Consider the following 14,954-nt stretch of genomic DNA (forward strand, 5'->3'; position numbering starts at 1 on the left):
GCAGAATGACAGACAGCAAGTCATGCCAAAACATAAAGGATGGCAAGCAGCTTTCTGTTGTTTTGAAATTAACAGGTCTCAGGGTTTGCCCATCCCTGCAAAAAATCTTTTTTATCAAGGTGTTTTGGGGCAACAAATGTTACACTACAAGAAATGATCCACAGGAAAAAAGCTCCAGAATTGTCAGTTTATATAAACTGGTATCTTCTAATATTCCGAAACTCAAATCTGTGCTTTACATATACTGCTCAACAATACTGCCACATTAGAAAGGTTACAAAGGTAGATTCATCTTTACCCCCTTTTTTCAGAGCATGTAGTTTATGGAATTTTTTGTTCTGTTTTTTTTTTTAGAGGGGGAGGGAGGAAGGTCAGAAAGCATCTCAAAAACATCTTGAGCTATACATTTTTGAAGCTTCCTTGTTCTCTCTGTAGGACTCCTCCACGGTATTGGGTAGAGCAGTGTGGCAGCAAGTATCAGTGAATACCCCTCATCACCCACCCTAGGGTCCTTTTCTTAACTCTGGGATTCCCCCAAAGAGGCCTGCTTTCTACAGTAAGAGGCTGGAGCACTTTTTAAGAGTTTAGTGTTGCGAAAAACTGAGCCCCTCTCATCTTTAGCTGCTCCCATAATCAGTCTAATCCCCTTAATCCCAGCAACCTTCATAAAAAAAAAGTTATATATGAACCCAGAAAAAAACATATTTACAAAGTTTATACAAGTATACACATCCAATTTTCTATGGGACACGCTTTGCCACAGAGGAAAGAGGGTCAAGGCTCTGACATGTCTACACATCAAGTGCCATAACTACTAATGGAGGCTTATGTAAATCAGTCTTTAGTGTTCTGCTAAAGAGCACAAAGGCTTGTCATATGGCTCCTGCAATGATAGACTGCTCTTTCCTTCCGGAGCGATGATGTTGCACCTAACTCAGCCCAGAAATTTTTACTTGGGTTTTTTTTAAATACATGTATTTACAGTGCGGGTGAACTGCTGTTGCATATCAACTCCTCCGATGAAAAACCAAATAAAAAAACAAGTGTTTAACATTACCAATATGTTTCATTTCCCAGCCCTGGGCTTGAGTATTTGAGTGAATGAGGAGGGGAAGGGAAGGAGACTGACCTGAAACCAAAAAGGGATGAGGGGAGAGGAAAAAAAAAAGAAAGAATTGCCATTGTTGATTCCTTGGGCTGTGTCTGAAAGATGATATTCTGAATGGTCTCATAGCATAAGGCACTTCGCACAAATAAGTAACAAGCTCTTTAGGCTTAAAAACGGATGAGAACCAGGGAGAAGTTGAAATGCACTCCTAGTCAACTGTTGGAGAATTTTTGAAATAGTAGACAAGCTTGTGTTTATCAAGATTCTTCTCTTTTCAGGGTTTCTCCCCTCCTCTTCCTTTTTTTCCCCTCCTTCCCCTGCCTCCCAGAAGAAATTTTTTAAAACCAGCAGTTAGTGCAACTAATGTTCAGTCAGCACACAGTGCAAACAAGTGGAACAAAAAGGTATATTCCTTCTTTTCAGCTTTTTTCTCCTCTCCGCCAGATTAAAAAGAAAAAAAAGTCTGAGCTCTTTTTAAGTCTTCATAGTTCCAAAACGAAAAGAAGACGAAAAACCCACAAAGAGAAGAGCATTCCCAAAGAAACAATGTGTCACAGATCCAGATGGGCTTCTGTAGTTTGTCAAAGCCTAAGGAAAAAGAGAGAAACAGAAAATTTAATGCCTCCAAAATAAGTGTAAATTAGGACTACATCTATCTTTTAAAATGGCGCAGCCCAAGTTCTATTCTCAATGGCTACTTATGATCCAAGTACTGTGTTTTCTCTAGCAGCTCCCAAAGAATTTCTATCCTCTTAGGGCATTCCTCCTTTTTTAGGATAAGAAAAAATTTGATATAGACCCCCAAACAGAAACTAGAACTAGCATGATTGTATTCATCCTTTCTGACATTTTTTCAAAGATCTTTCTAAATATCAAGGGCAATCTATGAAACCAAGAGAAAGATTATCTTATAAATCTGAATTGGATTTGTTCACAATTCCATACTAGGAAGGATGAACAAGGCTTTAAAATTTTGACAGTTAATTTAGGCAAAATGTTTTTAAAAATAATTATTTATAACCAGTATTGGCAATAAAACTCAATCCCTCTAAGTAAAAATGAGAGAGTTTGAAAGAGGTAGTCATGGTAAGCTCCTAATTACTCATTTAATTTTCTTGTGATACAATAATAGCTGATCTTAGCCAAGTTGCTAAATGCAAACACCAGCAGCCAGAGAGTAAATGTTTACAGCAATGATCAAGTCAAAATGGAGATGGCAGAATGTAAGCCTGTCCCATAGAACTATTAAGCAGCACTATATTTTCCCTTCCTTACTAGGGAATACATGTTTGCATAATATGCATCTTCTCACAAATGTGTAGTTCAAAAAAAAAAATAAATTTAGCTTTGTCATGTCAAACTCCAAAGCTATTTCACTTGATTACATTTGTCAGCTATTATTTTAAAATCCTGGTCTTGTCCAATGCACAAATCATTTTGATACAAGCTGTTTCTGCACTAACCAGACCGCATGTAAAACTTAAGTTCACTGATTCCTAATGGGATCAAAATCTCACTAGAGACACATGTGTGCCTGCTTTCTGAGCCTCCACCACTTGGAATTTCAGCTCTGTTTTGTTACATTAAATGAATGATAAAGATTTTTCTGAGGGGGGCGGAATTCAAGCACGCACATGCTTGTTAAGGTTTCTCATCTTCTACAGGCTCACTGTGGTATTCTGCCACATACAGGCTCTTGTCAATGTTGCTTGGGATGGGTTTAATTTCGGTTCCCAGTTGCTCCTCAATACTTTTTAGATTGAATCGATCATCATATGTGATCAAATTGATGGCCAAACCAAGGTGACCAAAGCGACCTAATGAGGAAAAAAAAAAAGAAGAAATTTAAAACTAAATATAAAGGGATTAGATTACAACTGGAAATCTCTAAGTGCCAAGATCACAAATGAATATTTCAATTTTGACATCATTTTGTGAGTATATGAAACTACTTCTTGTTGGCTCTCCTCAAGCATTATCACCCCAAAATTTCAGGTTTTATATCTCAAAATAAATTCCATTTTAAGTAATTCACATGACAAAATGGATGCTCAGTTAAAAGTGACCAAACACAGTTTTAAACTGTACAACCAAAGAGATGTCTGCTCATTATTTTCTCATGGCTAAATTTTTAATCTCAAGTAAGCCCATGGCTAAGTAACTTTAAGACAATAAGAAATTTGATTAAGATCCAGAAAAATATGTAATTGTTTCAAATTCTGATTTTTTTACTTTTCCCTCCCACTCTGGGCCACCTTAAAATGTTCAAAAGAAATTCATATCATGGGTGGCTAGGTGGCGCAGTGGATAGAGCACCGGCCCTGGACTCAGAAGTACTTGAGTTCAGATCCGGCCTCAGACACTTAATAATTACCTAGCTGTGTGGCCCTAGCTTGGGCAAGCCACTTAACCCCATCTGCCTTGCAAAAAAAACCAAAACAAAAATTCCTATCATACACAGACAAACTCTACTGAAAGGCATCCTTCTTCCACTTCCTTACCTGATCTGCCAATACGATGGAGATAGGTCTCTGCCAGCTTTGGAAAGTCGAAATTTATCACCACATTCACAGCTTGGATATCAATACCTCGGGTAAACAGATCTGAAAACACAGATGGTTTCCTGAAGTTATTGAATTTAACTATTACTTTTATGTGGCTGTGTCCCATTTAAATTTACTCAAATGTATCAGAACAGAAAGAACATTATTCAAAGCTAGTATGCATTGAACAAGAATAATCTACTGCTTATGCATAACATTTCTCAGACCTTTGAAAATAGGCAGAAGAATAATTATTTAAGGCAACTGTATAAGGACTAAGTGATCTGTGAGCTCAAAAACGAAGCTGATTTTTTCAAACTGTAATGATATATACTCCAAGGCTACTAGCGATGATTCCCAATTACATTTAAATTTTTCCCTCAGTCAATCTTATACTTGTATATTGGTGATCACAACCTCCACCTTCTTGGAATTTCCTCCTAATCTTGCTTCCCTACCTAATATCATACTGTTCAGGTATTCCCTTTATCTCACAGCTTTTCTTCCTTCTCTTTGGCTTGCTCCTCTTCTTTTCTTATTAAGACTCAGTTTTTTGTTCATTGCTTTTCTCTCAAAACACTCTTTCCCTCAAAGATCCCATTAAAGTCTGTTTTCATATGTTGTCACTATAAAGTTAACTCCAAAATCTGGATCCTTAGCCCCTTAACTGTCTCTAGGGTTCCAGGCCCATACTTCCATAGTTTATTGTGTATCAAAAATACATCATCTCTCTAAAAATCTGACCCCATTCTACTTTTCATAGGAATGACACTAGCATTGAAAGAATTAGGTGCAAAGGCTTTAAAATTTGCATTATCTCTTAACTTCTGCCTCTTCCTCCAAATTTATAAATCACCAAGTTCCATTAATTTTTTCTTTGTAATATCTGTCACCTGTCCATTCCTTTTCAATATATTTTTATTTCATTAAATACTTCCCAATAACATATAAAATTTTTTAACGTTCTTTTTTAAAATTATGAATTCCAAATTTTTTTTCCCTTCTACACTTCCCATACAACCTAATCTTGAGAAGGCAAGAAATATATCAAATAAGGGGTGGCTTAGGTGGCGCAGTGGATAGAGAACTGGCCTTGGAGTCAAGAGTACTTGGGTTCAAATCCAACCTCAGACACTTAATTACCTAGCTGTGTGGCCTTGGGCAAGCCACTTAACCCCATTGCCTTGGAAAAAAAACAAACCTAAAAAAAGAAATATATCAAATATACATGTCAAATTACACAAAATATGATCAACTATTCAACAGTACAATGCAAAGGCAATTTAATGGAAAATGACATCTACATCTAGAGAAAGAATTAAGGGAACAACTTTTTTCCTCTCTCATGGTTCCCCCCTTTTGTTCTGATTCTTCTTTTACAACATGAGTAATATGGAAATATGTTTAACAAAGTTTTATAAACTGTTGTCAGATTACTCACTGTCAAGGGAAGAGGACAGTGAGAGAAATGTGGAACTCAAAATCTTACAAAAGACAAATTTTGAAAACTATCTTTTCATGTAACTGGAAAAATAAAGAAAAACCACTAAATAAAATCCTACTCATCTGTCAAGGTTCTAAGTTAGTTTCATTTACTCTGTGAAACCTTTCCAGACCATAATTCATTGAATTCTACTTTATCTATAGAATAACAGCAGAAATTCTCTATACCATTCATTTTAATCTTAACCACTTCCTTATATTATTAATCAGCTTTACAAATGTTCATATTTAGCTTCCTAACTAGACTGTATCAAGTTTCTCTGATAAGGATCTGATATCTAACATGTAGACAATTAACAAAAATACTTAAGACTAAAAAGTCCTCACCCAAAAGATGTTCTTATAAGAGAAAGCTATTAAAGATATGAAAGTATGTTTTGAATCATTAAAAAGAGAAATGCAAAGCAGAACTACTCTGAGGTTACACCTAACATCCAGGATGCTGACAAAAGAGATGAATGTTGGAGATCTTGTGGAAAGAAAGGAACACCACTACCCAGCTGGTAGGGCTTTCTATTCTAGAAAGCAATTTGAACGAGTGAATATCACTAAAATGTCTATATCCTTAGACTAAGAGATGCCACTGCAAGACATATACCTCAAGGGGATCAAAGACAGAAAGGCATCATATTCACCACTTTTTTGGGTGGCAAGGAATTGTAGATAAGTTACTCATTGACTGGGGAATAAACTGTAGGTCAGAGCCTTTGACACATCAGATGATCTATTGTTCCTATAGCTAGCAAACTCACTCCTCATGGAAGAAGCGTGGTGTCAGAAGACCTGAATGCAAATCCAGGCTATGATACTTAATAGTTGTGTGACCCTGAGCAAGTTATTTAATCCATCTTCCTTAGTTTTCTCAAATGTAAGATGGACTTAACAGCTTCTACCCCACATGGTCTTTTATGAAAACAAAATGAGGTATTTATAATAAAGTGCTTAGCACAATAACTGTGTCCACAGTAGGCTTTTAATATTTTCTCCCTTTTTCTACTCCTCCCTGTTATTGTATGAATCCTTGTGCTTCAAAGTTGTAGGTTCTCTAGGTAAAATATCCTTCCTCCTTTCATGATTCTTCCATTCACCACAACCCAACACCTTATTAAGCTCCTATCCTCACATGTCCTCTGGCATATCTTTCCTATGATAAACAATAAGCTGCCTCTTATATAAGACTTCTTTTCACATCATTTTTTTTAACTCATGGAAACCTAGTTCCTATAGAAGATATGCCCCTCTGGTCACTTTTTCTCACATACACTCACTTTTAATCCCACCCCCCCCTTTTTTGGCTAATATTACTCAGCAGCTTCTCCTCCTTCGAGGTTTACCTAATCCATCTATATATAGCGCTGGCCACAGGTCACTATTTCTCTTTTCTCAAAAAGTTCAGGACATAGTTCACAATATTCCTTTTTACTCTCTGTCCTCACACTTGAAGACTTAAATATATATGTGATGTCTCCTTAAATACCCTGGATTCTCATATGTATTATTTATTCCATCTTAAACCATACACAGAGATAAGCCTTTCCTTTGATTTTTTCCAACACTCCATGATCCAGAACTCTGAAATTATTTTTGGACTATAACCTCCTATCTTTTCTTTTGTTTCCCTTATGTCTCGTTCTTAAATCTATTCTTTACCTTTATAATAACCCTCCAGTCACTTTCTCTGCTCTGGTTTCATTTTCCTTTATTTAAAATCTAGACCAGGGATTCTGAGCCTTTCTTTTGTTTACCTTTAAGAATCTGATGAAGCCTATGGGTCCTTACTAAAGAGTATTTTTAAATGCATAAAACAGAATACGTCGGGTTATAAATAAAATTAATTATACTGAAAGTAATAAAAAAATTAAAAAAAAAAACTTATAGACCCCAGGTTAAGAACCTCTGCACCACACTAAGTTATAAAACTGTGTTGATTAGGTTTATACTAGAAAATCAGAATTAAATAACTGGGCAAACATCAACTGCTCATGGATAGGTTGAGCTAATATAATAAAAATGATAATTCTACCAAAACGAAACTACCTGTTTAGTGCCCAACCAATCAAAATTCCAAAAAATTACAATGAGTTAGAAAAAGTGGTAAGTAAAATTCATATGGAGAAATAAGTCAAGAATTTCCAGGGATTCAATGAAAAAAGGGCAAAAGAAGGTAGCTTAGCCCTACCGGATCTAAAATTATATTATAAAGCATCAGTCATCAAAACTCTCTGGTCCTGGCTACGAAAGAGAGTGATGGACCAGAGGAATAGACTAGATACAATAGCAGGAAATGATTATAGTAATCTGCTATTTGATAAACCCAAAGAGCTCAGCTACTGGGATAAAAACTCTCTTTGATAAAAACTGCTGGGAAAATTGGAAGTTAGTATGGAAGAAACTTAGATTAGAGGAACACCTCACACTCTATACCAAGATAAGATCAAAATGGATACAGGATTTATACATTAAAAAAGTATATATTATAAGCAAACTAGAAGGTCAAGGAGCAGTATACCTGTCAGATCTATGGAAAGGGAAGCAGTTTATGACTAGGGAAGAGATGGAGAACACTAAAAACAAACTAGATGATTTTAATTACATTAAATTAAAAAGCTTTTGTGCAGACAAAACCACTGTAACCAAGATCAAAAGAAATGTAGTAAACTTGGAAACAATCTTTACAACTAGTACTTCTTTCTTTCTTTTTTATTTTTTTTAAGTTTTTGCAAGGCAATGGGGTTAAGTGGCTTGCCCAAGGCCACACAGCTAGGTAATTATTTAGTGTCTGAGGCCAGAGCTGAACTCAGGTCCTCCTGACTCCAAGGCCGATGCTCTATCCACTGCACCACCTAGCTGCCCCAAAAGGACTCATTTCTAAAATAAACAGAGAACTGAATCAAATTAAAAAAAAGCCATTCCCAAATTGACATATGCAAAGGAAATTTACAGATGAGGAAATCAAAGCGATACAGTCATATGAGATATTGCTCTAAATCAGTACTTATTAGAGAAATGCAAATTAAAGCCATCTCTGAGGTACCACCTCACACCTCTCAAACTGGCCAATATGACCATAAAGAACAATAATCATTGTTGGAAGGGTTGTGGGAAATCTGGGACACTGATACATTGTTGGTGGAGGTATGAACTCATCCAATATTTCTGGAGAGCAATTTGGAATTATGCCCAAAGGGCAACAAAAATGTGCATACCCTTTGATCCAACAATACCACTATTGGGCCTATACCCTGAAGAGACGATGAATTGGATATCAAGTTTGGAAATCAAGTAAATGTCCTTCAATTGGGGAATGGCTCAGCAAACTGTGTTATACGTATGTCATGGAACACTGATGTTCTATTAGAAACCAGGAGGGATGGGAATTCAGGGAAGCCTGGAGGAATTTGCATGAACTGATGCTGAGGGAGATGAGCAGAACCAGAAAAACATAGTACGTCCTAACAGCAACAAGGGGGTGATGATCAACCTTGATGGACTTGCTCATCCCATCAGTGCAACAATCAGTGACAATTTGGGGCTCTCTAATGGAGAATACCATCTGTATCCAGAGAAACAACTGTGGAGTTTGAACACAAAGACCTTTAGTTTAGGGAAAAAAAACCTGATATCTTATTATCTGATCTTGCTCTTTTACTTTATGTTTCTTCCTTAAGGATACGATTTCTCTTTCATCACATTCAATTTGGATCAATTTATACCATGGAAACAATGTAAAGACTGGCAAATTGCCTTCTGTGGGGGGTGGGAATTAAGATTAGGGGAAAAATTAGGGGCAGCTGGGTGGAGCACTGGCCCTGGAGTCAGGAGTACCTGAGTTCAAATCCGACCTCAAACACTTAATAATTACCTAGCTGAGTGGCCTTGGGCAAGACACTTAACCCCATTGCCTTGCAAAAAAAAAAAAAAAGCCTAAAAAAAAGTTATAAAAAAAAGATTAGGGGGAAAAAATTGTAAAACTCAAAATAAATAAAATTTTAAAAAAGTATTAGAACTAATTTCAACTGGGTCTTAAGTGCTGTATACTAATCCTTTTTTACTCTTTGGTTAACTGGTGTTTTTTCTAAATCAGTCTTTTCACTTATTATGCTACCCCTCTTTTCCTCTCCTTGTGCAGACTATCATTTCATGGTTTATCTAGAAAAGTCATCTGTCGTGAACTCCCACTTATCCCCACTATTATACCTCAGATCTTCTCGCCAGTATCCCATATTCTCTCCCTTTTTGCTACAGTCTCCCAGAAAGAGGACCAGAACATGGCCCCTTTTACCTTACCAAGACTGGGTCCTTTACTTGTGCCCTTGATCCCATTCTTTCTTATTTTTTTCAAGAGCATTCTCCACCAATCATCTCTGTACTCTAATCTTCACTCCCCTTGATCTTTCCTTAATGCCTACAAACAGCCCACTATTAGAAGGATACAATTTCAACATGATTTTTAAAGCTGTTTTCCTTGTCTGTTTTACTGACTTTCCTTTTATTCTTTTATGAGAATTTAAACTATTTCAATAATCTTCATTTCTTACATCTCTTTTGTTTTAAATTTTACTTTGGTGAATCTTGCTGGATTTCTTCTCAATCCTCCTACCTTAACTGAAAGAAAAGTGAACTCTTGACTCAGCAAAAGTCCATACAGGACTTCTTAGGGTTTGACTTTTCATCACTTCTTGGGTCAAAATACTGCATTATATTCATATACTGTAATTATTAAACCATTCCCCAACACCTTCCTAACTTCTAGCTTTTTGTGGCTACAAAAAAGGGCTGCAAATATTTTTGCACATAGGAGATTTTCCTCATTCTTTTCTTTAAAGTCATGACCAGCTTTAAAAATGTTTTATTACTATCTTTTGTTTTAGTATCTCCATCATAACTAAAGATCCCTTTCCTATCTAGTTAATCATCCCTTCTAACAAATAAAAAAAGAAAAAAAAGAAAACAGTTCAGCAAAACCTTTTGGATATTCTGATTCCTTGTTTTACTTCACGGTACTTTCTCCCAGTTCTATACATTCCTTTATGCCAGTTCTAAAGTTTCCTTTGTTTGGGTATCATTTCTATGAAGATGACACAACTTTTTTTGAGCTTCAGGTCCAGACCAACTTCTGAATGGCTCATATTTTTAAGATGTTCAAAACACAACTCATTTCTTTCCTTTACCTCTAACCCCATTCTTTCTAATTTTTAATCATTTGTCATGGACTGACACCCAACTACCTCCACAAACTCTCCCTCATTTTTCTCCTCATAAAATCACAAACTGAGGTACATAAAAGTGACTTGCTTATACAATTAGCATACATCTAAAGCAAGGTTACATACAGTTCTTGTCTTCCTAAGTTTCAGTACTTTATCCACTATCCTATACCACCTCCGGTAAATCTTCCCTTCTTTCCCATACACAATGTCCCCTCAATTAGATAGATTACTTTTGGACTACTGGGCCTAGCTCACACTCATCCAGTCAAATCTAGTAGTTTCCTAATTAATGAAGCATAGTAGAGGGGGCAGCTAGTGTGGTGCAGTGGATAGAACACAGGCCCTGGAGTCAGGAGGATCTGAGTTCAAATCTGACCTCAGATATTTAATAACTGCCTAGCTGTGTGGCCTTGGGTGGCCTTAACTCCACTGCCTTAAATTAAAAAAAAAAAAAAAAATGAAGCATAGTAGAGAAGGCAGAGTAGAATAGTGGAATCAAGACGAAATGGGTTCGAACCCTGTCATAGACCCTTATTAGCTGTGTAACCCTGGTTAAAGTATTTACTTTCTGGATCTATTTCACTGTCTATAAAATGAAGGGATTGGACTTAATAACTTGTAAGGTTTCTTACAACTTTATGATCTTATAATATCCCTACCCTATCCCATCTCCAATCTGTTCTGCAGTTGCCATATTGATATTCTTAAATTATTAGGTTTCTTCATAGGAAATCTTAAAATATTAGGTTAGTCTACATCAATTCCCTAGTCAAAAATCTTGTTTCTCTATTGCTTCTAGCATCAAATACAAACTTCACTGTTTAGTAGTAGCTCTAGTTTATCTCTCCAGAGTTATTTCACATTCTTCTCCATAATATGCTCTAAGTTTCTCCAAACAAACTTGGCAATCTGCTATCTTCTGTATGTGACATTTTTTTTGCCCCACCTCAGTGCCTACTAAGCCTTGATTGAACTCTCTCCTTGCCTAACTCTTGGAAACACTAATTCCTTTCAAGGCTCAACTTGTATGCCATATTCCATACACATCACCCCCAAGTCAGTGCTCCTCTCTTCCCCATTTATTTGTGTGTTACATTCTACCCTAATTCCTTCTTTTCCCATTAAAATGCAAACCAATTTGGGAACAAGGACTATTTTGTTTCCATTTGCTTCAAAAGCACTCAATACAGTGACTTATATAGTAGACAATGAACAAATATTTGTTAAATTGAATTCAACCAACTCACAAGAATTTATTAAGCCCCACAACAGGTCAGGTCTTTTCTTGGCATTAGGGACAAATTTACGCAAGTGAACAATCCTTGCTCTTCAAAGACCTTATATTCTAGCAGAGACCACATATCATATATAGGTGTATGAAAAAAACATAAAGAAGATCCAGGGTTAGACTAGCTAGACAGTGCAGTGGATAGAACATCAACCCTGGAGTCAAGAGGACCTGAGTTCAAATCGACATTTAATAATTACCTAGTTGTGTGACCTGACCTTGGGCAAGTCACTGAACTTCATTGCCTTGCAAAAACTAAAAAAAAAAAAAAAAAAAAACTAAAAAAAAAAGATCCAAGGTCATCTTGGAGAGGAAGGCTCTAGCAAAAGACCACAAAAATACCCACGATGAAGTTGCTATTTAGCTGAGTCATGAAGAAAACTAGGGATCTGAAGAGGCAGAGGTAAAAAGGAGGACATTCCAAGCATGGTAGACGGACAATGCAAAGATAGATTCAGGGGATGGAGTATTCTATGTGATCAAGTAGGCCACTAGAGCAGCAACACAGAAGCAGAGTAATGTATAGTAAGATTTTCAGAACTTTAAATGAAAAACAACACACATTTTAATCCTAAAGGTAATGGGGAACAAATAAAATATGTTTGAGGGGTGACAAGTACTTATGAGTACTTAGGGAAGTCATATGAGTGGAAAAGAAGGGTGTATGTAAGAGATGTGGCTGTAGAGAGATCAACAAGATTTGTCAACTGATCAGATAAACTGAAAGTGAGGAATGAAAGATGATCTTGAGGTTGTGAACTTGGGTAACTGGTAGTACTTAAAAATATTAGGGAAGTTAAGAAGAGGAGAAGATTTGGAGGAAAAGATAATAAGTTCTGTTTTAGAGCAGATAAAGTTAAAATACCTTCTGGAAGATCCAATTCAAGATGTCCAATAGGAAGTTAGTGAAAATTAAATTGGAGCTCCAGACACACAAGGGTTAGATCTGGGAGTCATTTGTGTAGAAATGATCATTAAAACCCATGAGAATAGTTGAGATCTGTCTCTGGGATATAATTATTGAGGTGACAGAACATGGATGATGACCTAACAAAGACAGGTAGTAGAATCAAGAGAGCGGTGAAAAAAATCCAGAGCCTAGAGTATACAAGAAGAGAGGGTGACTGATAGTGCTAAATGCTAAAGAAACCAAATATAAAAACTGAGAAAAGGTCATTCTATCTGGCATCTTTTGGCATCTAAAAGTGACAGCTATTCAAATGAATAAACCAAAGCTAGCAACTCAGAACTAAAGTAAATGCACTTTAGAAAGCAAAAAGATACAGATGGTTAACAAGAAATAAAACATATTAAATAGCCTTATTCCTAGATGAATCCTATAATCTAATGATTTAAGTACTCTACTAGAATTATGCAGAGTAGTTACAGAAATGACAGGATTACTGGTTTGAAAGTTGGGAGAAGGGGCAGCTAGGTGGCACAGTGGATACAGCACCGACCCTGGAGTCAAGAGGACCTGGGTTTCAGATCTGGCCTCAGACACTTAATAATTGTCTAGCTGTGTGACCTTGGGCAAGTCACTCTTAACCCCACTGCCTTAAAAATGTATATTAAAAAAAAAAGAAAATGAAAGTCAAAAGAAACTTCTCAGGAGTTCATCGAGTCTAGGGGGCTTTTTCTGTGAATCATAAACCTCTTTGGCAGAGTGGCAAATCTATGGACTCCTTCTTAGACTAAGGTTTTAAATGCACAAAACCATTTATACTCAAAGTTATCAAATGTTAAAAAGAAAAATGAAAGGTCATGGACCCTTAGTGAAGAACTTCTCATCTAGTCCAATCCCTTATTTTATAAACAGGGAAACTGAGGACTAGAAACTACAGGCCCTAAGGTCACAAATAACAAAGATCAGAGGTAAGATTTGAATCCGGGCCTTCTGACTCCAGAATCAGTCTAACTGCACTATACTGATTATTGACTAGTTTTCTTTTCTCTAGCCTGTAGAACTGGTGCTGGTCATTAATCAGCAAGACTACCTTCTCCCCTCAGATTTCTATTCAAAATTCAAGAAACAAAATGTAATTGGTCAGTTTTTGTAAGAAAAAAAATCAAAAACAAAATCACAAGTGGATCCCTAATCAATTTGTGATAGTTCCATCCCTTTTGGCTAATTCAACTAAGGAAAGATGAAAAATAAAAACAGCCCCCCTCCCAAAATCAAGCCATGCAAGTTTTACTAAGATGGTTAAGGTCTGAATTCCAGAACAATTCTCTTGTGATTTCAGATAAAGAATACAATTTTTAAAAGTTAATGACATTTGATCTCGATGTTAGTTATTTTTCTGGTGATGGCAGTGACAGGGAAGGGGACAACAACAGTAAAAACAAATCAAAGAAGAACAGGAGAAGTACAAAATTCTTACCAGTGCAAACAAGATTACGGCATAAGCCATTTCGGAAATCATGGAATACACGATTTCGGTGTTCCTGGAAACATAGAGTCAATTTGTTTAAAAAATAAAACTAAATCACTTAAGGTACAGAATTATCCCCCATTAATTACTTCCTTTTCAGAGCTCTTCCACACAGAAGAGAATCATGAGCAATATTATATAAATACTAAAACAAAAAGGCAGAAAAACAATAAAAGCCCAAGACATTCAGAGCATAATATTTTGGAAATAAGTAACTATTTTTTAACAAACTTGAGATTTTTTTATTTTCAACTCTGAAAACTTTGGTTTTCATACAAGGTTTTCTTTTAGGTTCCTTTTAAAATCCTAAAAAAAAAAACCTTAAATAAAATTTATGACCAAATATCTGTTTTTTTAAATTAATTTAATCCTTTTATCTTAAAACTAAAAATCTAAATGTAGCCTTATAACTTTAGCCGTTCAATCCAACAGGGGAAAGATAGGGACTAGCTGTATTATTTCATTAGTAGGAGAATTTCAAAAACAAGGAAAGTAGCCCACAGCAATGATAAGTATGGTCCCAGAGTCAGTATTATGTCAGAGGCAGGATTTGAACTCAGGACATCCCACTCTAGAGTTTTCTATCCACTACTCCATAATGCTGTTCACAATTCAGTTAAATATTAAACACCTACTAACACTATCCTGGAATAAACAATATTACAATTAAAATCTCATATTTTGCATTTTCAGTTTTAAATGTTTAAGTTCTGGCAGCTAGGTGGCGCAATGGATAGAGCACAGGTCCTGGAGTTAGGAGGTCCTGAATTCAAATATGACCTCAAACACTTAATAATTGCCTGTGACTTGGGCAAATCACTTACCCCATTGCCTTAAACTTTTTTTAAAAGAGAAAAAAATGTTTAA

The 14,954-nt window shown here is 36.1% G+C and overlaps 1 protein-coding gene across 3 annotated transcripts in view; it reads right to left on the bottom strand.

The window, feature by feature from the left end:
* Positions 1-700: 700 nt before the first annotated feature.
* Positions 701-14,954, bottom strand: part of DDX6 (DEAD-box helicase 6) — a 35,678-nt gene continuing 21,424 nt past the window's right edge. For all 3 annotated transcript variants that reach the window (XM_074215210.1, XM_074215209.1, XM_074215211.1), the window contains exons 11-14: positions 14,037-14,100; positions 3,610-3,711; positions 2,743-2,925; positions 701-1,696 (exon numbers count right to left, since the gene is read on the bottom strand). In XM_074215210.1, the coding sequence (XP_074071311.1) occupies positions 2,750-2,925; positions 3,610-3,711; positions 14,037-14,100 (342 nt within the window). In that variant the 3' untranslated portion in view covers positions 701-1,696; positions 2,743-2,749. The remainder of the gene's footprint in view (positions 1,697-2,742; positions 2,926-3,609; positions 3,712-14,036; positions 14,101-14,954) is intronic.

Source organism: Macrotis lagotis, chromosome 1 (assembly GCF_037893015.1).
Source record: "Macrotis lagotis isolate mMagLag1 chromosome 1, bilby.v1.9.chrom.fasta, whole genome shotgun sequence".
Classification (NCBI taxonomy): Eukaryota; Metazoa; Chordata; class Mammalia; order Peramelemorphia; family Peramelidae; genus Macrotis; species Macrotis lagotis.